Genomic DNA, 24,373 nt, shown 5'->3' with positions numbered 1-24,373 from the left:
GTGGCACCCACCTGCCGCTGCTACTGCTGCTTCTTCTGCCTCTGCCTCTGCCGGGGGCCCCCTGGCTGGGGCCTCATGCAGTCGCACACAGACTGTGGAGAAGTCAATAGAGACGATACCAGGGCCGTTTTGGCCCCCTTTCCCCAGCCTCTGCCTTCGCATCTCTGCCCCACGCCGCAGCAGCAGCAACAGCAACTGTTGCTGCTGCTGCAGCAGCAACAGCAGCAGCAGCTCGTCTCATGCGGCCCTCCTTTTAGGGGCGCTCCGTTTGCCGTCCCTCAACCTGCGGCACCGGCGCTTCCCATACAACTGCAGCAACAACAACTACATCATCAGTTGCAGCACCAGTTGCAACAGCAACAAGTGCAGCAGCCGGTACACCATTTGCAGCAGCAGCAACTGCAGCAGCGGCTGCAGCCTTCATTTCAGCAGCCACTGCAACAGCAGCTGCAACTGCAGCAGCCGTTGCAAGAACCAGGGCAGCAGCATTTGCAACTGCAACAACCATTGCAGCAACAGCTGCAACTGCAGCAACCGGTTCAGCAGCTGCTGCAACTACACCAGCCACTTCAACAGCAGCTGCAACTGCAGTCGCCATTGCAGCAACCGGTTCAGCAGCAGCTGCAACTGCACCAGCCATTGCAGCAGCCATTGCAGCAACCACTCCAACAGCCACTGCAACTGCCACTGCACCAGCCACTCCAACAGCAGCTGCAACTGCAGCAGCAACAACAGCCCCAGAAGCTTCAGCAACAGCCTCTGCACCACGAGGAACGCCTGCAGCAGCAGCAATCCCAGCACCGTCAGCTTCAGCAGCAGACATTGCAGCAGCAAGCATTGCAGCAGCCTCTGCAGCAGCAGCAACGATTGCAGCATCAGCAACTGCAGCAGCAACAACTGCAGCAGCAACAACTGCAGCAGCAACCCCAGAGCCTGATTCCGCTGCCGACTGTGCCGCCCATCTCTACTTCTCGATGCGAGGCCCACACAGTATGTCAGGGGCCCTCAACTCCCGAGGCGGGGGGCCCTGGGGCCCTTCCAGGGGCGACTACACAGGTGGGAAGAGCAGCCTCTGCTGCAGCCTTCTCGTCTACTGGAGAACTGACAGCTGCCGTTGAACCATGCAGCAGCAGAAGCAGAAGCAGAAGCAGCGACGGCACCGACAGCAGCAGCAGCAGCGTCTCCTTGCCAGAATCAGCCCCGCAGGGCCGCCAGATATCAGAGGAGCCGGCAGCACCGTCGAACTCCTTTGGCAAGATCCCAGCATCGGCAGCCGTTGCTGCTGCTGCTGCTTCTATACCCGCTGCAGCAGCAACTGAGGGAGGCCACCTCCCCAGTGTGAAACCCGAACACTGCAGAATGGCTGAGGGCCCTCGTGCTCTTGGGGACCCTCCTGCCTCCACCCCAACACAGCAGCAGCAGCAGCAGCAGCAGCAGCAGCAGCAGCAGCAGCAGCACAGGCAGTCGCTGTTGCAGCAGTTGCATCAGAACGAGCAGATGCAGCAACAAATTCTGCGGAATCTACAGCAGCAGCAGCAGCAGCAGCAGCGCTGGAGACATCTTCTGGAAGCCTGTCAGGGGGGGGATGCAGCGGCTGTAGGGACCCCCTTTCCCCTCTCCACTCCAGCGATCTCATCTTTGCTTCCTGCTACCCCAACGCAGCAGCAGCAGTTTCCTGCGCAGCAAGGATGCTTGCACGAGACAGCTGCAGCACGAGACGCAGTACGGGCTCCGTGGGTTCCCCCGTACACCTGCACTCTGCAGGCTGCTGCTCCCGCCGGCATTTCGGGTGTATGGACCCCCGATGGGGGCGCCACGGATCTGTGTGGTGCATCTTTGCCTCTTTGTCAGCTACCCCAGGCGGGGCGGCGCCCTATAGGGTCCCAACCAGCAGCAGAAGCCACTGTTGCTACTGCTGTAACAGAAGGAGCGGCAGGAGCGACAGCAGCGGCAGCCACAGGAACAGAAGGTGAAGAGAGTGCAGCTGCTTCGATGGGCGGAGGCGAAGGGCCCCATGTGGGCCCTTCTGTTGCTGTTCCGTCGCAGTTCACTAAAGCGGGGTCTCGCCGGCGCGGTGGTCGGCGCGTCTGTGCCCGTCGGGGGGGCCCTCTGCTGTACCCCAAGGGGGGTAGGGGGGCTTCCCCTGTGCTTGACGGGAAAGGTGCCGTTCCTTTTACCGGCAGCCGCAGCCCGCCTGTTGCTCGTGGTGCTGCATGCGCTGTGTTGGGCTTTGGGGCCTCCATGCCGCAGCAGCAACAGCTCACAAAAGTAGGGGCGAATCGGTCTCAGCTGCGGCTTGCAGTTGTTTGTATGTTTGAGGTTCCTTCCTCTTAGCTTAGTTGCACATTTGACATTGAAACATATCTGGATGTCAGGCCTGCTGCAGCTAGAGTTACACCGGCTGTTGCTACTTCCGTTGTTGCTGCATGTGTGTATGTACGTATGTATGTGTGTATGAATGCATATGTGCATGTGTCTATGTATGTATGTATGTATGTATGTATGTATTTATGTATGTATGTATGTATGTATGTGTGTGTGTGTGTGTGTGTGTGTGTGTGTGTGTGTGTGCGTTATGTGTGCCCTTCAGACGGCATCTGTTGGGTTAGTGAACTTGGGAGGGGGGAGTTGTTTCTTAAACGTTGTGTTGCAGTATCTGGCACATGTGCAGCCTTTGCGGGATTTCTATCTCAACTACGGTACGAAATGCAGCAGAAAAAAGAAGCAGATATATAAATAGAAGGCGTGGACAAAAGAATTCGCCTTGCAGAGGAACAAGAAAGTGGTCACAAGGCGCATCAACGTGCAGCCAACGTGGCACGAGTAGCAGCTCATATTGTTTAAGAAATATTCCATATCATTTCTTTTCGTTGTTTTGTGGTGTATGTACAGCCACAATGCTACCGCCGTCCGACCTGCTGGGACGGCAATACGAGGCTTATACGACTTACCTCGGTAAATACCGTACGGTGGCATGCATGTGTGGATAATTAGCATAATTGGATAGAACGGAATTACCATTTCCGTGCTTTGCTGGAATATTGTACAGGCTTACTTAGTGTGGGCAAACTACAAAATGTCCAGAGAGTCTCTACAAGCCGGGGCTCCCACAATATACGCATATGCTTCGATTTAGCTGGATTTTTTTCCGCTGTTGCAGAGGCGTCACGGCAGCATGTCAAGCGACTCAAGCGGGGTCCCCACCATCTCATCCACACGGTCACGTACACCACCTCTGTCACATGGGAACTGGCGGTAGTTATAAAGTGCGTCTCTGGAGACAGGCGGTTTTGGGTATATAAGATTCCACAAAGGGCTGCACAATCTACGTGTCTGTACACCTCGTAATGTGGGGGCGGTTTGGCGGGCGCGGAGGCTGAGATTCCTTGCAGTGGGCGCTCTAGGGCTTGGGGTTTAGGGCTTAGGGTTCCTTCGTTGCTTTGCGTCCGCTTCCAGTCACATGTGGAGGTCCCCCAGCACAGTTCGTTTCATAAAGCCGGAGGCGCTGTACCAAGTGTGCTGCAGAATTATGCCTGACTTCGGTACGTCAACCCCATGCATGCATATATGCATAGACGCGTGAATGCGTCAGCTTTTGGGGCTTTTTGACGTCTTGTACTTGAGTCTATCAGCAGTTGGTGGGCCACCGTGTGCATGCATGCCTCGTCTGGCTCTCTTGACCGTCTGGTGCTATGCAAATATAAGTGTAAGCAATTATGAAGTATGCAAGTGGCGTATTGTATAGAGTAGATTGTGTGTATGCGCACGCAGACCCTCGGGAGATGCAAGATAGCGACGAGTTTTTGCGTCTCTTGTTGGATTTTCTTGATGGCGAGCTGCGCGCGGTGGCCACCGGCATTCCCCTTCAAAAGGCGCTGATGTTACAGGCAATGCCGCGTCGTTTAGACACTCATCCATCCGGTTGCATCTCAGGGGCCCCCTCAAGTCCCAGCTCTTGGGGCCTTCCAACTGAAGGAGCAGGAGCAGCAAGTTTCTTGGGGAGCACTAGGCAGCCGGAGCAGCAAATAGTTTCTGCAGAGGGGAGTGACGCAGGAACCCCAGGCGCTCTACTGCAGGTGTACCGACGCTCGCACGAAGAAGCACCGCAACAGGACTGGGGAGACGCGAGACTTGCGCCAGTAGGGGCAACGGCCAGAGAAGGTGAAGGAAGAGAGGATTTGCCTGGGTGTGGGGACTTGCCGACTCTGTTTTCTGTCTTCTTTGAAGGTGAGACCGTCGTTGCTTGCGGTGTCTGTACCGTGGAGAGCAGCTGATTTTCAGACAAACCATGGAGGTGGTTTTTTTTTAATGCGTGGAGCCGATAATCACTTCTTTTGAGGTTGTACGGATTCGGTGCAGGCGCAGAAGTTGACAAAGTCCGCTGTACCAAATGCGGCAGGTGTACATCCACCTTGGTGCCCTTCAAAAGTTTGGCCGTCGCGATGACAAAAGAGGCTCAAGAGGAGTCTTGTTATCATGCAAGTCTGTGCTGGCTACCCTGAGACTGCACAAAATCCACCTACGCTCAAAACCCTAAACCCTAGGCCTCATACACAGCCAGGCCTCCTACACAGATCAAGGGGTTTGGGGTTTAGTGATTGCTAGGGTTTGAGTTGTAGGTTTATCGCTAGTGTTTAGTGTTTAATGCTTTGGATGTTGAGGCGGGGGCTTCTGGACAACTTCAGTCTCTTCGGGTCCGGGGTTTAGGGGTTAAGGCCTCAAGCGTCCGGTTTTGAGGTGTTTATGGAGGTGAGCATTTGTCCTGCGGCGTTTGCCTGGGTGTGCCCGAAGGCCTGAGACTGAAGCCCTCTTCGTTTTTGAATTTGTTGTCGCCAGTAGATCTCGTGGAGTGTCTAGATAGACACTTCGCCGAAGACTGCGAGTCTCTGAAACTCTCCTCGGGCGAAGGGTAAGCCGTATGTTGCATGCAGCTCCGGTGTGTAAATGCTGCATGCGGCTGCTATTTCTTAAGATTGGCTGTTTGGTGTTTCAGAAGCTGCTGTAGGGTTTAGGGCTTAGGGGTGGTTTGGGGTTTAAGGCTTATCACTGGCAGAGTCTACGGTGTACGATCGTCTTGCGTCCAGTGACTAGAGCTTGAAGGTGGGGTTTATCATGCGGGATTTAGTGTGCGGGACTAAGGTTCTGCGTGTGGATTTAGGTATTTCTGCGAGCACTGCAACTCTAAGCAAGATGCCATAAAGAGCTGTTCGCTGGTGGAGGGGCATTTACCTTTTGTGCTGTGTTTGACGCTGAAGCGATTTGTGAGGGGGAAGCAAACCTACAAGGTACTGCAACATTTATACACTTGGCTTGGTGTGCTGTGGTCCAGTTCATGAAAGGTTGGCATCCCTCAACTCTGTAGTATATAAGCATAATGATGCCCGATGCTCTAGGATGCACGATTTAGGGCTTAGTACATGCATGTATGCGTTCACAGATTTGGAACCCCGTAAACTTCGGCGATTACCTTGACCTGTCCAGCTACGTCGAGGGCAGAGATAGTGCTTCTACTGCTGCTGCTGCACCGGCTGTAAGTGCAGCTCCGGTGAAACGGGGCACCTCGTCGCCTTTCATTCAACCCTCTGAGGAGGTGCGTATATTGAAGTGCACGTACACATCAACGGTCGGGGAAGGCGCTCTTGGGCCTATTGAGGCCTCCACCGCAGTGGAGGCATCAGAATGTGAAAAGGAAGCAGAAGGACAGGACCTACACAAGAGCCAAAAGCAACCGGTTGTGGCTGAACGCAGCGAGGTGGCACAGGCATCTGATTCTTCACCTGTTTGCGTCGCAAACGGTTCGGAAGCTGACGGGGTCTCCGCAGCAAAAGCAGAGCATTCACAGCCCAGATCTGTTCGACCAGGAAGTACTCCTCATAAAGGTCGCGTCTCGGGCTACGGGTATACATTGGCTGCGCTGGTGGAGCACGAGGGCCCAGCAACTGAACAGGGGCACTATGTCTGTTACGTAAAGCACATTGACTCAGACTGTTGGTTCAGGGCGGACGACAAAGTGGTGGAGCCTGTAGACCTGCAAAGGGTCCTAGCAGCCTCCCCATACATCCTCTTTTATCAGCGTCTCCCAGGAGAAGTAACGGCGCAAACAGCGGGTGCAGAGAAGCTGGAGACAGAAGAAGGCAGCAAGTTGACAACTCAGGGGGAGACACTGGCCAGGGAGGCAAATAAGGAAGCATGGAGTGCAGCAAATACACATGAGACGGGGGCTAGGAGACACCCGAATAAAGCAACAGATGCAGATACAGATAATATTGTACAGCCACCTCCCTTCATCAGAGGGTGTGCGGATCTGAACCAACAGCTGGCTGTTGCTAGAAGCCTCAGTAGGGGCGAGTGGCCCCAGTGGCAACATATCATCTGCCAGAAGTTTAAATCCGCAAATGCAGCCAGCCGCAGTCATACAGGTGAGTTCATCACCAAGGCTTTGGTACATACAGCACAAATCCTACCTGTCTAGTTTAAAACGTTCTTAATTCGTAAATAAACCCGATGTTGATGTTAGGTCGCCGCCATGGTGTCTGCAACTCCATGCATGCATGCACGTTGTGCGTCTTTGTATTTATATTTACTTTGTGCGTTTCCCTTCTGCAGGTGTCAGGCCCGAGGCCACAGGGTTTCAAATGAACCCGGCTGCCGCCTCGTGAGCGTCATGTTCTTGAGTTTTAAGTGGAAGAAAGTAGTGAACTAAAAAAGAAGCGTGAAATAAATCCAGTGAAATATATTTTTTAAACGGTCATCTGCAGCGGAATTCGACACGCCGCGTAGCAGCCGGAATAAGGCGTTCTTGTAGCAACTTCCTGTCTGCTTTCTGTTCTTGTTGATGCTTTTGTTTGTTTTCTCAAGGGGAAGTTCCCCCCTATCCGCGATTCATTATACAACTCCCGCGAGTCTGCGGCCCTCTGTAATTTAGTGTTTATTGCGGCTCAATCCACACTTGCAGTTAGTACTGCCTTCGTGGCGCTAACACACGACTGAGATGGACTGTCGTTGAATAACAGTTCTAGCAGCTCTTGTACTGCTGGTGTCGGTAGAAGAGTCACGTTGCATGCAGTTTTCAATACTGTAGGTTTTCCAAAGCCGTCAGTTAGTTGAGCTTCATCGGCAAGAACGACCAACACAGGAGACATAAGTTTCCCTCTCCGTGCCAGATGCCCGGTGTTGTTTGGCAGCAGGACCTGCGAGTTGGCAGTTAGTGTTTGCTTGCTGTGTGGTGTTCTGCCCTCTACGATGCTACAGTGTTATACAGCTAGACGTGAGCGTCGTGCAGCTGTCTCCGGTTATGGTGATGAGGAGTGCATTCACAGAGTCCCGAGGTGGTAAAAACAAATAAACTAAGGTGTGTTTGAGGGGGGCGATCAATCACCTTGGCGCTTTCCGCTTCAGCTTATTTGCCGAGACCTACACGAGAACTTCCGCCTAACGCTTGGCCGAGCAGCTACGCCGAGAGTGTCTCTTGAGTGCAAATGCAGAGAAGGGGGAACTGCCTTGTGACTTTCTTCCCCTTGACTGCTGTCGTGCGGCAGCCTCGGTATTTTAGAACGTCGCGTGTGCTGGTGGTACCCAAGGAGGTTAACACAACTCTGTATTGCATGTTCCCAAATGTTTTGTTGAATTCGCTAGAAGGATCAAATGTCGCCCTAGGAGGGGCATGGGTTCGGTGAAAAATCTTCTGGGAGGTATGAAGTGCTGCTCTCGGTGAAACGAGCTGACCTATTGGCAAAAAGTTTCCCATTTTTCTTTCTGAACGCTTGCAGATATCTAAGATGCAATTAGAAATTTCTTGACTCCCTATCACTTCAACTATTGTTTCTTATTGTTTCTTCCCCACGTTAGCTCTCGCCTGCAGCCCTTTGCTTTCTCCGTCTGGTGCCTCACGTCGCGACGCATGACGGACAATGGCGCATGTCCTGAAATGGAAGTCAAAGTCGAATATTGAAGCTTTCAAATGGTTTTGAGTTTTGGATTTGATGTTTGGAATTCAATAATCAGCTCCCTCTTCTCTCGCTACAAACACGCCTCTGGAGCCTTAGCGCAACGAGCGAGCACCACGAGTTTGGCTTTCTGCGGCAAGCGCCTGAAAAGATCCCTGTGTTGAGTTCCCCAGGCTAAATATTTCCACTGTTCGCGTTTTGTTTATTCTACTTGCTTCAGCAAAATGCTGGTTGAGCACGTGAGCCGGCTGGCACTGCCTAGTGGAGCTAAACCGAAATGCGAGTTGTGCGCCCAGCCAGCCGAATTCAAATGCAAAAGATGCCCTGGTTGGTTCTGGTGAGACGGCGAAGTTTCTTTAAGATCAAGACAAAGTGTTGGGGGGGAAATGTGTTTTCCGCACGTTTTCCGCCGCCTCTCACCCGTAGTCGAGCAACTTGGGATCGGAGGTCACCAGCCATTATCGGTGCATTCCAGCAAAACATAAACGGAACTTATACGCTCATAGTGCTCTCATTGGGTCATACAAATATAATTAATGAGGCAGGTTTCCCTAGAGGCAAGGCGCCTATGTTTGCAGCTCAGATATGCGCTGGTTGCCCTCAGTTCTTTGCGCCATTTTAAAGTAGCATGGGAGGGGGTACTGCACTTAATTCATCGCGAGTTGAAAATCCTTGAGGAAAGCCCGACTTTTATGGGCTCGGAAAGAGAAAGGCAGGAGTTCAAAAAAAGAAGGAAGCAAATAGCCGTAAGCAGCCCTTGACTTAATCCGCTGCCGTGCAGCTCGATGGCCATCCCTGGCTCCCTATGAATAAATAAAATGATTTAAGTTACAGTGCTTCCGGTATAGTCTTCCACGGTTTTTTCGCAGACTGTTGTCTTAGAGACGAGCACAGGGGCAGCTCAAACGTGGGTCGTGCAGGGGAACTTCACCCTGGCAGTCGCTGGGGCCCTCTACGCCGCCAGGACAGCCGAAATGCTCTTCGGCACCGACTCTTTAGAAGTAGTTCATCCGCAGCTCCTCCTTGCACAGATTTATTTGGGTACTATTGAGCCAAAGTTAGGCAGCCTGCAAAATATCCGCTAGCTAGACAGCTAGGCTACCGATTGCAACTGTATGCGCCCATAGCAGCCAACTACCGAATTGGTTGAAATGCTACCTTCTTCTATTAGCAAAGACTATTTGATTCTGCAGAACAGCAACGTTCCAAGGCATCTTGGAGGGGTCCTTTTGCATGTGTTTGCGTTTTTTAGGGCTTAATCAACTGCATTCAGCAGAAGAGCTGTTGAACATGGTAACCCTGTGCGCTCCAACAAAGGCTCCTCCTGTTGTTACGCAGCCTTCGGGAAGAACAAGCTAAATCGGCCTCCGCTTATCTGTGGATACACAGGCACAACGAGGAATCGCAAAGCACCCAGAGGCCGGCCGCTATGCTCGTTGTAGCCTCTACAGAAACTTCGGTCGACTGTACGCCTGCCAGAATAAATACGACGAGGCTCTCCGCGCTTGTGCGATGGATGTAAGGACACCAAAGGTCCAATACCAATAAAGCCCTGTTGTACCAAGGCATTCTTCACAGGAGGACTTTAATGCAAGAAGTTAATCTCCTTTATTTCGGGTTCAAAAGTCTTGAGTTTGCAGGCGATTTCGTCTTTTCATACAACCGTTTCGCTGTGCAGGTGTACTGCGCCGCCTGCGAGTTCGGACCCACGAGCTTTCGGATGGTGCCGGCTTTCTTTAGCATGGTGAGATTTTCTATTCCGGGTGGATCGCTGAGTTCCTTGGTGGTGTCATTGTAGTTGCGCCAAGTGCATGTAGCCTGAAACAGAATTGCATACATTGCGGCCCGGCCTTAAGTAGGAGACGCCAGCTAGCTCGGTTAGAAGCGCGTTTCAGAGTAGATAGACAAGACAATGTAAACCACATGGTTCCCGAATGGTAATACGTGTGTCCAGGCAGAAGTGTTCAGGAAGTGCGGCCACCCAGATTCCCACACTGCATGCAAAGCGATGTACACAAAAGTGTGCGATATAATAATAAGATGGTTCGAGCAGAACGCGGACATGACCCCAAACGCAGAGGGGACAGCCTCGCCTAAATCAACTGCATCGGGAGAAAACTGCAAAGAAGGTTTTGCCAAGTGTACGTAAGTTCACCACATGGCAGCACACAGTAATGAGTGTATATCCCCCTGCGGCAGGCAAAATGGGCTGCGTTTGTTTCTTCGCTTCTCTTCGGGGAATGCAGCTCGACTGGAGATGCAAGAAGCCACGGAAACCGTGCGGCAAATTATTGAACACTCCAAAAGCAGCCCTACGGAGTCCTCCGAGCTGCAGAGTAAGCACAGATAAAATTAGTCGTGAACTATCTGGAGCCAATACAGCGAAAACAGTACGCAGAATGGAGCAAGGGGACGCTCAACTCTACCGTTTCTGCAGCATTCTGCTCAGGTATGGCCCTTTGTGCAATGGGTCTAATTCACGCACAGACAGACGACCTTGAATTGGCCAAAACGTATATTCAACAGGTGAGAATTACACATCCAGAAGGGGTTTGCTTGTGAGGCAGGTTCAGCTTGTCCACTCGCGGGGTGTATGAGCAGCCATAAGTAACACTTAAAAGCTACAAGCAGACAATGTTAACAGGCCGTTTAGCAAGGGTTTCGAGATTTTGCCTGTAGGCGAAGCAATTGTGCAACGCTGAGACGGGTAGGAACTGCAGACTGTACAAGAAGTGCGAAATGTTTGAAAACGTGATCAGCAGCATGCAGATGAAAGCTCTCAAAGACGATAACCAAAAGTCAGAATGAAAACGCCGGGAGTAAAAAATAACACTTGCACCTGTTACCAGCAAGAACACCTTCGCCTGCTCACAGGCAACGGGAAAACGAGCTGTCAGAATACCATTTGGGCTAAAACACCTGAAAACTGAAAGCGTTCTTTGATAGGCAATGAGCCCTGTTGAATGCGTTTCAACAAACTCCCCCCTGTAGCCATATACCTTGGGTGTGCATACACCCCTTGGATATACTGCATGCGTGAGAATTGAATAGCTCCAAAACGGAGGAATTGTTTAAGACCCCATGAACATTTTGATATGAGGAAGGTCGGATATCTGCTTTAACCAACTATGATGGGGTTGAAGCTGCTGTGGCTTGCAATGGCAGCCACACCATTCACCCTTCCCATTTTTTCGCTCACTCACAGCAGGCAGCCAAAGCTGTCGATCTCTTTGCCACTTTATGAACGCTTCCAGCAACAGAATGAAGGCAAGGCTGTGTTTAAAAGCGAAACTGCATGCCCTTTCAAATATGCACAACAGACGAAGACGAGCTAGCGTCCGACGATGTAGGCAGCGCAGACACAGTCGCGCGGTGCTTACAATGACTCTCGTTACAAATCATGCTCAGACAGAAACCAAAACCCTCGCCGAAGCACAAGAGGCCGATGCGTTGGTGGAGGACTGGTCGGCTCGTCAGGAAGTTCAGGATGTCCGTTGAAACTCATACTAAACGCAGCACGAACAAACATAGAAGCCAATTTCCACAAACTATTTTGCATGAACAGGAGGTTCTGAAACGCCACGACGAAGCTTCCGTAATAAAGCAGATTAGGAGGGATGCCAAGGAACAGCAGCACCAAATAGCTGCAGAGGCAGGTCGGTCTTATTTCTGATAGCTGCAGGGCCGGCCTTCCATTCCTCCCTTGGGCAGAACAAGAGACGGCGATGATGGAACATAACCTGGAGTGTACGTAAAACTCCTGATTCATTGCGCTGCAGTATCTCCTCATCAAAGATCTAGCTGAAAGCGACCTCGAAGAAGATGCCATCAAAAGGCAAGACAAAGAAAGGAATGCTACGCTAGATGAGGAGTTCACAGCAGAGCTAGTAAGCCTCGAGAAGCTAGATGTTCTGCATCGTCAGACCAATAGTGGAATGTATTCACGTCTGCGGCAGGAAGCTGAAAGAAGGGCAGAGACATCCATTCAAGAGGCAGCCGAAGCCGCAGAAAAAGCAGCAGCGACTGCACCGCCAGGTGCTGTCTGATTCTTGTTAGAGGCTGCTGTTAGGTGGAGCTCCCTTCGAGTGCAATGCGTGGTTCTTCTCGCTGTCGTTTCTGCATTTGGCTGCCCATACAGGCGTAGAGAGCTCAGCAGCAGTAGAAAACGGAGCAGAGACAAATTTGGAGACACCTTTAGTGAGAACTGACTGTACACATTTCGTGGTGACCTCCGCAAGCAGATCACTGACGCAATAGCAGGCGACGACATCCGGCCACGAGGGGAGCTGGATGGAGTCGCGTGATGACGTGAGTCAGATATATTGCTCGTACCTTCAACTCACGAAGCCGCTGCCTGCATGCATGCAAGAATGCATGCATACATAAACACCACAGCTGGGGACGGAATGCGGCAGACCTGAAGTGCCTTCGAAGTGCCCGGCAAGATTCTGTTTTTTCAAGCATTCAACTACAACTGTGTAGTAAAACCCCTATCTCTTTAAGAAGGTGCGGAAGCGTCTAAAGGACCTGGCGGCTGAAGAACAAACCCTCGAGGTGAAGAACAGCGCGGCCAACAACTGATTAAAGAACACAGAATATTCTGAAACTGAACAGGAGGAAGAGGCAGGACTGCTGCACCAATCCGAACATCAGGAAGAGCAGACACCCCCAGGAGAAAACGAGGTGAGCAGAGAAAAAAGAGTATCCTTGCGCCAATCGTATCAATATTCATGCCAGTCACCATTGGTGTTTTCACACTGTACTTAACCTTTTAGCGCGTTCACTTGCATCCTACCTAATAGTTCTCTCTGCACTGTAATTATTAAGTAAACATCACTTGATCCACTAGTTTCTATGTACTTGATTCCTTGTGTGCGTTCTCTGGTTCCCCTTATATCTTTGCTTGGTGTCTAGGCGTTTACACGTATTTCCTGCATGTTCTTGTGTATCGTGGTATGGTAAACTCAACATGCGAACTTCGACGAGTCAGCCTAAGTTTGATTCAAACCACATCTACTTCCACTATTCTCACATTATACGCATTTGCATATTCGTCAGGAGTTCCGTCAAGTCCTGTCGCGACAGCAGCAGCACAAGAGGCATCTCCAAAGTAAACAACTGCGTCGCCGCCACAGGGGGAACTCCGCAGCTGCTAGGCTCGCCGGACTTTAGAACCGGCAAAAGAAAACGGTTGGGTACCAGCAGCTGCTGCACCAGCAGATGCAGAAGTAGTTGCAGCAACGACGGGTGGTGGCAACTCCGGTTCGCTGGGTCCCTCTCAGCGAAACGTGCTGCCGATGGCGGCAAGCAGAAGCAGCACCAGAAGGCACTGTTGGTGTTGCTGGTGTAACTTGGCACTCTGCAGTTGCCAGTTTGTTAAGCACTGCTTCCCGCGACTTCCTGTTGCCACCCATTGCCTGCTGCGGAGTATGCTTGCTCTCATAATTCTCATAAGTACACGAATGCATGAGAAGATAGAAGGATCGACAGAGATGAATACACTTTTAAACAGCTATATGCTAGTACGTTTCTATAATAAATGTGTAAGTGTTCCAAATCTTCACGGTTACAAACGAAGATCTCCGGGAAACCGAGTAGCCAGGAAGCTGTCGCTGACTAGTTGCAAACGCCGTTGGAGTCCTGTAAAGGGCTGCGCTCAACACATTAAACAACAGCTCCCCAAGCAGATTTGTGTCTGGCGGCTAAATTGTCCCGTTTGTCTCAGTTGGATTTTGGTGCCCAAGTACATTTAAACGTGTTTATAATGTTGGGTACTGTTGGTGCTAGTCGACAACCAAATCAGTGCAGCGCAAGAAGAAAGCGTTCACAATAAATCTAATGCTCACCTCAAAGAAAGATGCCATGTCCTGGTGAATGAACTCAGAAACGTCTCCAGACGCGGACTCTAGTCCTGCCTGCAGAGGCCACAGAAGCCAGAATATCCTAATGCTAATGCAGATATGAAAATTTGTTAAATGTTGCGCGTAACCGATAACTGGGCACTCACCTCCGGTACGTAAGAGTACAAGGGCCAATCTCCAGCTCCGTCTTTGGGGCTGTGCACCATAAGAAGATAATGGGGGGTGGCCTTCAGCGCTTGAGGGTACCTAACGTACACCTGAAGATAGCAGCCGCAGCGCACTTCCTTACATCACATCCACTTTGCATGCAGATGGAAATTTGCACAGTTGCGCATTATTCGTGCTCATTATTTGTGTGTGTGTGTGTGTGTGTGTGTGTGTGTGTGTGTGTGTGTGTGTGTGTGTGTGCGTGTGTGTGTGTGTATGAATCCACGTGCATGTTCCACGCACTCTTGCACGTGTACATGTAAACAAAATGCATGCATAGACGTAACAACGCCCACTGCATATCACCAAGAAATTCAAGCTTGTAGCCTCACTCTGTCGAACCAGTCCTCAGGTGCTTTACCAGTGGCGTCCCAAGAGAGCACTACCGCAGTGTACTGCCACCAGCGATGTCTGACAAAAATGCAGGAAACAGAAAAGGAACAGGCGGCAGAACAAACGATTACACCGAGAAAAGGGTCTCGCCGGTCTCATCTGGGAAGGAGAGCAACAAACAGAAATCAATCTGCGCTCCAAAGATACTAAACATGAAGATGCAAGACCCCTGTATAGAGGAGATACATACCTCACGAATTCCCCAATGTGGAATCGCGGCTCCTCCACCGATATTCGTCTACGCACGTCCGAATTTAAACCGAAAAACGAACTTGCGCTGCATTCACAGGCCAGCAGATTGTACCCGCATGTTGGCCATATATATTGCATGTGCATGTATGCTTCCACGTTTCTATGCAATCATCTGAATGACATCCTACCCGTCTGGCAGAGATTTTATCATCTCTTCGGGTACCGCCTCCAGCTTTGCATTGACGGGGTGTTTGGACCTCTGGAGCTTCTCTTTGTTTGCAGTCTAAACAGGACACCCAACGCTCAATCCGCTATTCTTCATTGCACAACCGTTTGCAGCATCATGTTGCATCGGACGCACCCGATGCAAACCCCCGGCTACAGGGCTCTCAAGCGGATGCCGTCTCCTACCACACCTACGCAGATGCGCTAATAAACTAACTAAAGTGGGTGTCGACACGGGGGAAAACGTTTGCACACACGTTATCGCTGGAGCAAGAGGGGGGGGAGGGGGGAAGGGAGATACAGGCAAGCTTACAAACAGAGCAACAACCTATGAACTCACATTGCCTGTGTCATCGTCTGTCTCGTCTAAACCCTTCCAGCTAGCCGGGACCGGGTTGTATACAAAAGGGTCTCCGACGGGGTACCCGAGGACTGCCTGCCGACAAAGCATGCACCAGTAAGCCGCAAGCCCACAGCCTCTCCTTCCAAGCAATATTCATCTCCACTCAAGTGTTTTGGTATTCACATGCACACCGAAGCCCACCTGGGCATCCAGAGGTCGCGGGGGAAGCAGTTGGGGATGCGGGCAGACGAGAGGTGTTTGAATGAGGAGTTCGTAAGTGCAGAAGGAAGTCTGCACAGAAAACAGTAGCAGATACTCCACCACCGAATGACAACTACAGCTAAATGGACAAATAAAACAGTAGCAGATATTCCACCACCGAATGACAACTACAGCTAAATGGACAGACAAATAAACATTAAACCCTCCACAGCTACTAGAGGCATGACACGCTGTGACCACTCCCGTCGTAACTGTCACTCTGCTTGCAAGCCGTCCTATACAAATTTATACAATTATACAAATTTATAGATGTATACAATGAAGGAAATGTCAAGGGTCACTAACCTCCTCGATGTGGACGATGCGGTGGCTGGCGAGAACGGGGAAGTCCACAGGGCACTCAAAAAGAACCCGTGTGCTGCGCTGCACGTCTGTGCCTTCACATACAGTTCCCTGACAACACACCAACAGCCAACAAGCAGCTTTCTATTCTAAGATCGTTGTTATGTGACCTATCTGACGACGTCGCGCCTGCCCATGAGCGATCCACAGTATGTCCTACGTTCGTCAGTTGCATTGCCAAGACCTTATTCGAGGCGGGAATTGGACTCTTGGAGAATTGCTTCGGTCTCTCGATGATCTCCACAGGCAAAAACTTGAAGCGAGGAGCCCCGTTTGCTTTGGGGGGCAGACTGTCTGCGCCCCGAAGCGTCGGGTTTGCCGGGTTTGGGCGCTTAAACATCATTTCCGCCCCATCGCCATACGTATGCAGCATACCCAAAAGATGCATCGGGCCCGTAATATCCCCTGAAGACAAGCCCAATCAGCACCAAAAGAAGCCCAATACAGTTTTGGGCTATCTTTTACCAGATATGATCCCACAACGCGTCGTTTTGATGTTAGATGCTCCACTTCATACGCATACGCCCCAAAGGGTGTCCTACCGTTTGGCTCTTTGTGAAACTCTACCAAACTATCAGGGTGACAGTATTCGTACGACCACCAGTCGTCGGTCGTGAAAGTTGAGCACCAACCCTCAAGGCTTCGAATTAGCGCCTCGGTTAAGGGCTGAAGAAGAAACACAAATGCATTCTAAGACTTGAAAAGCGTTATACAGATACCTTGGAACGAGGTCTGACGGGAGACAACGAAGCGGCAAAACACTCCAACTAATCCAAAGAATCGCCTCACGGGATTCGGCGCGCTCTCCCGGTAATCGCAAAACATGGGTGCCTCCAACCACACGCGATACTTTCCGTCATGCGGCCCGGAAATGCCTTTCACCCGTGGATGCGTATCGCCACACACAAAACGAACTTCCGTCCGACGTCCGTCGGTGCCCCCCGTGTACCACTGCAACAAACACCCAAACCAGCACAAACACGAGCTGTCAAAATTACAAGTTCCTGAGTCGCAAGAGACAACAGTCATGCTGTAGAAGGAAAACATAATATCAGCACGGGCGACATCTAGTCTAGTTGGAAATATCTGCGTAACATTAAGCGACTTGAGAGTGTATTGCAAATGGTGTTGCACGATATAATAAGTCATGCGAAAATTGCACTTATTGCCTACTTGTGTCATCGTGCCGTCGGCCCATAGCTGATCCATAGAAGAGGCGTATGTACCCAACTCAAATAAACTCTTTCCAACGGTCTTTCCTGACAAAGCATTGCTCTTGAAATACGTTATCTTTCTCCTAAAATACATATTACAGAGACCGCCTATACACCTGCGTGTGCGGGTACGTGTGCTTGCGTGTGTGTGTGTGTGTTTGTGTGTGTGTGTGTGTGTGTGTGTGTGTGTGTGTGTGTGTGTGTGTGTGTGTGTGTGTGTGTGTGTGTGCGTGTGTAGATTGGCAGGGCCAACAACAAAGTCGTGGACGCATAGAAAAAGGACAAAATGCACGCTTGTGCGTACAGCCAATAAATAAAATGCTACAGTGGAGGAGAGGAGGGGTAAAGCAAACAATGAAGGAGAGCATCTTGTACCCAATGCAAAGTTCATATCGCCAGTCTTTCACCCCAACATCAGAAAAACGGAAACATCTATCCAGTAGCCACCGCAGTCTCGCTGCCCGCAAGTAACTCTGAAGCTCTGGGCTTCCCACGTGAAGTTCCTTCGACAGGCGAGTGGGCAAACTGCACTCCTCTTTGTCTTGTTGATTTTCTTCAGGGGACTCAGGTTCAATTAGTACTTTTTCCGGATCCTCATCCGGCGAGTCTAACAGAAACTGCTGCAGTCTATCCAACATTTGTAACCCTGTGGACGATCGCCGAGGAAGCAAACAGGCGACGTCACGATCTGCGAGCGTTATATGGACGAGTTGCTGACGAGCACATGTCGGGATGTCAATGTCGTCCAACTGGCGCGAGAAATCAATTTGCACAACACTGTTTGGGTTGTCAGCCGATTTATGGTTCTCTGCCTGTGGTCTTGCTGACGTTGCACTAGCTGTTATTGACGCTGGTGCGGCATTCAGGAAACGGAAGCAGAGCAGCAAGAAGCCGACTGTTCCCCAACAGACTCCCATTGTCGTGGGTTGCGATCAGCACCTTCAAAACGCGTGGGGCAGCCCTCTTGTCAAAAAACGTGCCAAATGCACTAAACGTGCAGATCACAGGGAAGCTCGTCGCCTATCTGAGGCCGGCAGCCGAGGCCACGGCCGGCTGGGTGAGCAACATGCTGGTTACTTGAAGGACTTCCACAGACAGGCTGGGGCTTCAACGACGCCAGGCAGTGTCCCTGATGTTATATTTTGCTGCAAATACTATAGTGTTATTTGGACTGGAAGACGGAGTGGCAGAGCCCTGTTCAGTAATTCAAGACGACGCGAACAGGTGAAATAACTAAGCCCGCACGCCGCGCCTGGGAGGGTGAATGGGATGGGTCGTATGGATGCTAAATGTAATGTGCTAATAATTATTATTTCACGATATTGTGGAGGTGGAGCCGTATTGGACTCCGTCCAGGCGATGGCTCTTCCCACCCCAGCTTGCATGCGGGGGGCCACCGCCTGGCGTGGTGAAACGGGGGAGGGTAATGGATATGTTTAGGGTATTTTTGAGGTCGTATTGTAGCGAATGTAACTGCACCCCTTTACAAACTGTGAGCGAAGAAGCTAGCTAATTTATTCCAGTCTTCAGCAGTTCATACAAAAAATAGGCCTCTGCAAATGAACTACGAAAACTGCCAGACCAGCGGCTTGCGCACGGCACAAGCCATTGCATGCATGAAGGTAATTGGATCAAACTATCATAAGCGTCATTTCGAAGAGTTTTTCGGGGCGTTTTAAGGTGGTCTGTAAGTAGGTTCGCCTAATAAGTACTTTTTTGGGAAACTGTAGGTGTGAGTGCTAGCCTCGAGAGTGTCTTCACCTCAAGCGGCTGAAACGGCGTGATCAGATGCGTACGATTCCGTTGGGTGGAGGCTACCAGGCATCTTCATTGAATGTTTTAAAATTTTAGCGTGTCAACAAAGTGTAATTTCTGGTCGATAGAGCTCGACATGTACACATCTCCCCTCTGCCGGTCCCCGCCCAGCAGCTGTCTCACCATACCATCATCCTAATTTCTGGCAGACTAGGGCATTCCAAACCTTTTCTGTACGTGTATTTGACCACGGAGAGTTTCCGTTTTCAGTTGAAGGAAACCTGCTGCCCGACATCAGTTGTGGCAGACACCAGGTGCTTCGCAGGACGACAGGGGTATTGCAAACGGGAGTCGCACTGAGAGGAGCGAGCAAACGTTAATTGTTGATTCTTTGACTCTTGATTTGCAACAGATTTGCGACTATAGGTGCTATTACCGCAGGATCGGCAACAACATCGACGCCAGTGGCAGCAGGGGCAGGCGCTCAGTCCATGGACCTCTTGAACCGAAGATGCCCACCTCCAACAGGCTTTCGCCTCGACAGGAAGAATCGAGCGCCTCTCGTAGCCTCACGAGCAGTAGTTATTCCTTCAGTCTTAGCGGCAGTTACAGCAGCGGCAACAGCAGCCGAAGTTCCACGTCTTCCGCGCCTGCATCTGTTGATGGCGTTCTGAATCCCGGCGTTGATGAGACTCCCCAGAGGAGGCCATATGTGCCGCCTAAGGTCCTGCGCACTAAAAATGTTCCCCCTGGAAAGCGGCCGCTGCCAAAACGCACTCCTTTTCCCAACGGTGCTAGTGATGGCCTTTCTGCTGGTACTGCAGGCCGTGGCGGCGTTGCTGGACCACTGGAACCTAAGGTGGATCCCGCCCCCTCTAGAAAGGATCAACTAGCTGCCCTTCAGTCACAGCTGTTGATGTCCCGGGCGGCAATAGGACAGAGGTGGAAGGAGGCGCTGCGTAGCGCCGAGTCTTCAGCTTTTTCCCACGATTCCGAGATAGATGAATTGGAAGACTTGGATTCATCTGAAGGCTCTGAAGCTGCCACTCCTGCATCAACAGAAAAAGGGGTAATAAGGAAGGAAGCGGACGATGGCATCTCTTCCGTAGGCAGCTCCCTCACCGCCAGCGCTGCACGGCAGGACCTGCTCCAACTCCTGCAGAGGGAGATGTCCAGCAGCAGTTCCGATCTTTTGAACGAAGACGGCAGCCAGATTCTTAATCTGACCGCCTCAGACTTCATCGATGACTTGAAGGCCGATTTCGCCCCGCACGAAAGCGGCGAAATCCGGCCGTCTAGTCCTGTTGAGGAAACTATCATGCCCCGCCCTCTTAGAAAGATGAAGCTTCGCCTCTTCCAAGAAGATCACCCCGCGAGTTCATCGTCATCTGATGGAGGTTCGGATGAGTCGGTGGCCTCCGTTCGCTGGCGCCAAATGCCTTCGAGAGAAACCTCAGTCCCAGGCGAACTCGACGAGGATCTGCATGATTCATATGATGACGCAACGGCGGGCGAAGACGAGGAATCGGAAGAAGAGGAAGAAGGAGAAGAAGAAGAAGAAGAAGACGAAGAAGAAGAAGAAGAAGAAGAAGAAGAAGAAGACGAAGAAGAAGAAGAAGAGGGGGAAAGTGATGACGAGAAACCCAGCGTCAGCCTGCCACAGGACGGAAAGGGGGCAGGAGGAACCTATACCAACGAAGACATCGATGGAGAAGGGGACATAGAGGAGGAGAGAACGGAGCAGGATGCCGCTTTGGAGTTGACGGCGCCAGCAGAAGATGAGCCTCAAATGATATGGGAATTTGAGGAACAAGAGGACAAGCTGCAGCCTCCACAACCCAAAAAGACAATTGTCGTTAGGCGGCCGATGAAGGCTGCAGACATGGAAGTTGAGGAACGGTTGGAGGTCGACGCATGTCAGGAGGACTTTGACCGTCGGGAGGTGAGCCCTGTACTAGGTCTGCTGATGTTGTTTTCTACTACTGCTGCTGTTGATGACTGAGCCAAATCCCCTGTGGCGACGTCGGCTTCCTGACTCTGCGATAGCGTTCTGCGCGTTAAATTGCATTTATTTGTGGTCGTAAATCTCTCTGTGAGTGTGTCTACATCGTTGCCTTTTGAAACCATACATGCCGATTTAGTTACTTGCTCATGCTACATTTTGTCTGTGGTGCGTTCATGGTGTTAAGAGTACGCGTGCTGATGCGTTACGCTGAAACGGAAGCCCATGTAATTTTGTGTTCTGTTGTTGGGAATATTGTGTGTAGATGGCCGACCGCATTATTTACGAATACACGGACGACCCGCTGACTCCGCAAATGGAACGGCTTAAAGCAGAACGAGTAAAGCTTGCCGAATGGGCGCGGCACCTGCGCGGCGGCAAAACGTTTAAGGAGGGCGAGAGGCCGGCGGTAAGGACGCCCCAACAAATGGAGTCTTCTTGCTTGCATTCGTAGAAGAGGTACCATCAACAGTGCCACTGTCTTTTGTTGGACGTATACAATGTAGGTTGATGTGGGCGTTGGGCTCTGCCTGTTGAGTACGTGGAAGCGTGTTTGGGTCCGCTGAAGCTGATGGTTGAATAGAATGTTGTGTTTATTCATGCACACATGCGGCTTTGATATATGGTTTGCTGTGCAGGGGTACAGACCTCCGCTGATGCGACAGCCGGTGTTGCGAGGTGTGGGAATGACCTTCCCTCAAACTGTAGTGGACAGGCCGTTGACGGAGGATCTGGAGCCGCGGGGAGAAGGCATTGAAGAGCGGTTGATGCAGAGGGCGCTGCTGCCCAGTACGAAAGTGTGGCAGATGGAGCAGCGGGCGAAGCGCCTGCAACAGCAGACGGCGCAACAGCGACAGCAACTTGAGCTTCTGCAGGCGGCACTACGCAAGAAGATCGAAGCAAACACGAACCCAGCTGGATCAACGGCTGAAGCAGATTCTTCGGGAGCACGCAGCACAACAGAAGCAACAGAGGCAACAGATGGCCTTTCACCTCGGTCGGTTGAACTCAAGTTGTATGAACAGCAATGTGTCTATTTGGGGTCGCAGCTAGAAGAGGAGCATGAGTTCTGTGAAGCCTACAGAGCCGAGCTGGGGCGTGTAGTCCTTAACAATATGGCCTTGAAGAAGCAGCATGAAGACGCAATGGAGGCCCTCAAACAGCGCGAGGCAGCCGAGTGAGTACTGCTGCACTGAGCCGGGGGGCAAAAGCACTAGCAAGTTTGCAGACAGGCAGAGCCCTCATAGAGCACTCACCATTGCATCACGCACCCTCGAACATTTGTTGTGACTACATGAATTTGGGCGGGTGCTGACTGGCGAGCGCAGGCGTAAGGAACGGGCCGAGCACTTGCAGGCAGAGGAGCAGTTGAGGGATCTGCAGGATAGGATAGAGGCGGAGACAAACAAAAGCCTGATTGAAAGGAGCTGCCGGCAGCAGCGGGACCAGCAAGCGACGATGCTCCAACAACGCTACTCGCAGCTGTTACACTACTTGCAGGAGGCAGAGGAGAAGAGGAGCTCCTTTGAAGACGGTCTTCGTGTTGCCCAGAGCAGAGCGCAGAAAGCTGAGGCCCTTCTGCAAACCAAAGAGGCCGAACTTGCTTACGCTCGACGCTGCCTGGAAACTCTAGACGTGCAAATGCTCGTGCGCCACCAAAACATACCCTCATTTCCCTTGTCACCTGGGGCTTCTTGTTGATTTGTTTAGTTGCAGCGCCTTTTTTGTGCGGATGGGAAGGAGATGCGGAGGTGCTGTTACTTGGCATAGGTGCATGACGGGATAGGATGGTTACGGGTTTTTCTGCCATAAATGTTCTTGGAGCTGTCAGTGTAGGCACAGTGGCCAGGTGCGGTTTTGTTGTCGTGTAGGAGAAGGAAGTGCAGCGCCGCAAAGAAAGGGACAGAGCAAACGCTGCAGAGCGGCAAGTGGAGGATTTGAGAGTATCGCTGGCTGCGAAAGAACAGGAAATATCTGAGCTAATAAAAAGCTCAAAAGGCAGCGCAACCCTGCTGGAAAAAGAGCAGCAAGAGCATCTCAAGACCCGCGAGGCCTTAGCAGCAGCACAAGCTGCAATGAAGCACCAAACCTCCGAGGCCCAATCGCCGCATATGCAGAAGCACACGCTGGATTCCCTACGAAAGCTTGCTAGGGATTTTGAAGCCATTTCAGCTGAGGCAGAAGAAGAGGAACACGATCTGGAAATCTGGCACAAGGAGGTAGAAGAGAGGAGAGCCAAAGCACTTTCCATCCTTGAGGCAGCAGAACGGTCGGCCATTGCCGTCTTCTCCAAGCTCGATCAAGGAGCCGCTGATGCTTCCGCTGTCAGCGAACTGTCCCAACAAGTTCGTTCCAGCAGCAGATGCTGCGGTGCTGGAAGGGAGCAGAAGGTCCCTGCTGAATGAAAGAGTTCACTGATCGTGCACCTGTTCATTTTCGCTTCCAGCGCTTATGCACGTGTGCGTGTTAGTTGCGGACTGTATGCTCAGATGGAGGCTCTCAGGCAGGCGCGGCAGGAGGAGGTGGCAATGCTAGAACACGAATTTGAAAAGGCGGGGAAACAGCGGAAGAAGCTCGAATCTGAGTTACAGCAGCGGGAGGAAGAGACGGCTGAGCTTCGGCATCAGATTGCCTCCCTTACCCGTAAATTACAACGCCAGGCACAGAAAAATAGAAGGATAGCCAGGAGGGTCATACGGTCCGCGTCCGCTTTCGGCAGAAGTAGCAGACGCACTGTGTGCCAGGAACTCCGCACAATGCGTGTTGGAGGGGTTGTCGAAATGCTAACAAAATCCACCAACCGCAGGCCTGAACCTCGTTACGTTAAGGTGGGGTCGCGCTACACATTGTTTATGCTGCTACGGGTGTTGAGAGGCGTTGGTGTACCCTTTGGCAACCCTCTGCAGACTTAACGGCACAGAGCTTGTGAACTTCAAATGGACATATTTGCTGAGCAGCCTCTGGATGCCAAATTAAGAGAGGCAAGAGCCTCTCTCTGCTTGCAGTTTCGCGTTGCATCAGATGCACAAGTTACTCTGTTTTCGGCAAGGCTATCTTCGTTAATTGCTTGCAGTGTCCTTCGCAGGGCAATCATACGGAGTGTTTTCGTTTGAATGCGTGCGCAGATGTTCAAGCGAGGAGTAGTAATGTGGAGCGAAGATCTGGAAGGCAGGAGGGGCTTCAAAAAATCAGACCAGTTCGCCGTATCAGTGCGCTGCGGTCTATGCATTGCAGCCCCCTTTCAGCTTATTCCCCATTGGCTACTGACAACGAACGAATGCATTGATACAAAAACGCTTGTTGTGCATTGGTTCTTGTTTTGTCCCCCTTCGCAGGATATCATTGGTATTGACTTCGGCACCTCCAGCTCTGCCTTTCTGTGGAGTCTTCAAGCAGTCAAAGGAGGGAAGGGCTCAGCTTCCGAGTTTTCATATCCTTGGCGGTGCTTTACAGTTCGGACACTGAAAGACACCTATGAATTCCGCGCCAAGTCAGACGAAGTCGCTCAGGAGTAAGGCATGCCCATAGCCTTACACACCATGTTATCTATTTTCATTAGTATCTCAGATTCTTCTGAAATATATATATATATATATATATATATATTATAT

General features: G+C 51.3%; 5 protein-coding genes across 5 annotated transcripts; 4 read left to right on the top strand and 1 right to left on the bottom strand.

The window, feature by feature from the left end:
* Nucleotides 1-75: 75 nt before the first annotated feature.
* EMWEY_00030520 (Chromosome III, complete sequence, related) lies at nucleotides 76-6,659 on the top strand (the record flags this gene model as incomplete). The annotated part of the gene is made up of 11 exons (XM_013481640.1): nucleotides 76-2,268; nucleotides 2,591-2,699; nucleotides 2,893-2,955; nucleotides 3,161-3,266; nucleotides 3,457-3,542; nucleotides 3,772-4,227; nucleotides 4,360-4,482; nucleotides 4,792-4,909; nucleotides 5,159-5,285; nucleotides 5,438-6,419; nucleotides 6,607-6,659. 11 exons carry the CDS (start codon nucleotides 76-78, stop codon nucleotides 6,657-6,659), a joined length of 4,416 nt encoding a protein of 1,471 aa, XP_013337094.1.
* Nucleotides 6,660-8,223: 1,564 nt separating this feature from the next.
* Nucleotides 8,224-10,754, top strand: EMWEY_00030510 (hypothetical protein, conserved; the record flags this gene model as incomplete). Its single annotated transcript, XM_013481639.1, has 9 exons — nucleotides 8,224-8,283; nucleotides 8,525-8,692; nucleotides 8,816-8,987; nucleotides 9,199-9,239; nucleotides 9,625-9,690; nucleotides 9,901-10,087; nucleotides 10,193-10,282; nucleotides 10,396-10,472; nucleotides 10,626-10,754. 9 exons carry the CDS (start codon nucleotides 8,224-8,226, stop codon nucleotides 10,752-10,754), a joined length of 990 nt encoding a protein of 329 aa, XP_013337093.1.
* Nucleotides 10,755-11,327: 573 nt separating this feature from the next.
* On the top strand, nucleotides 11,328-11,992 carry EMWEY_00030500 (hypothetical protein; the record flags this gene model as incomplete). Its single annotated transcript, XM_013481638.1, has 2 exons — nucleotides 11,328-11,435; nucleotides 11,726-11,992. The coding sequence occupies 2 exons, from the start codon at nucleotides 11,328-11,330 to the stop codon at nucleotides 11,990-11,992; spliced, it is 375 nt and encodes a 124-aa protein (XP_013337092.1).
* A 1,737-nt stretch (nucleotides 11,993-13,729) lies between these two features.
* On the bottom strand, nucleotides 13,730-17,922 carry EMWEY_00030490 (ubiquitin carboxyl-terminal hydrolase, putative; the record flags this gene model as incomplete). The annotated part of the gene is made up of 13 exons (XM_013481637.1): nucleotides 13,730-13,861; nucleotides 13,954-14,064; nucleotides 14,347-14,425; nucleotides 14,598-14,684; nucleotides 14,788-14,882; nucleotides 15,165-15,260; nucleotides 15,369-15,458; nucleotides 15,735-15,842; nucleotides 15,952-16,196; nucleotides 16,334-16,457; nucleotides 16,581-16,742; nucleotides 16,965-17,088; nucleotides 17,381-17,922. 13 exons carry the CDS (start codon nucleotides 17,920-17,922, stop codon nucleotides 13,730-13,732), a joined length of 1,995 nt encoding a protein of 664 aa, XP_013337091.1.
* A 1,349-nt stretch (nucleotides 17,923-19,271) lies between these two features.
* Nucleotides 19,272-24,273, top strand: EMWEY_00030480 (hypothetical protein, conserved; the record flags this gene model as incomplete). Its single annotated transcript, XM_013481636.1, has 8 exons — nucleotides 19,272-20,702; nucleotides 21,028-21,171; nucleotides 21,401-21,939; nucleotides 22,091-22,409; nucleotides 22,634-23,086; nucleotides 23,252-23,590; nucleotides 23,888-23,971; nucleotides 24,098-24,273. Coding segments are annotated over 8 exons (3,485 nt in total), but the record flags the coding sequence as incomplete, so codon positions are not given.
* Between the last annotated feature and the right edge of the window lie 100 nt (nucleotides 24,274-24,373).

Source organism: Eimeria maxima, genomic scaffold (genome assembly GCF_000499605.1).
Source record: "Eimeria maxima Weybridge genomic scaffold, Emw_scaff373, whole genome shotgun sequence".
In the NCBI taxonomy this organism is placed as follows: Eukaryota; Apicomplexa; class Conoidasida; order Eucoccidiorida; family Eimeriidae; genus Eimeria; species Eimeria maxima.
This window is presented reverse-complemented; position numbering and strand designations above follow the sequence as displayed.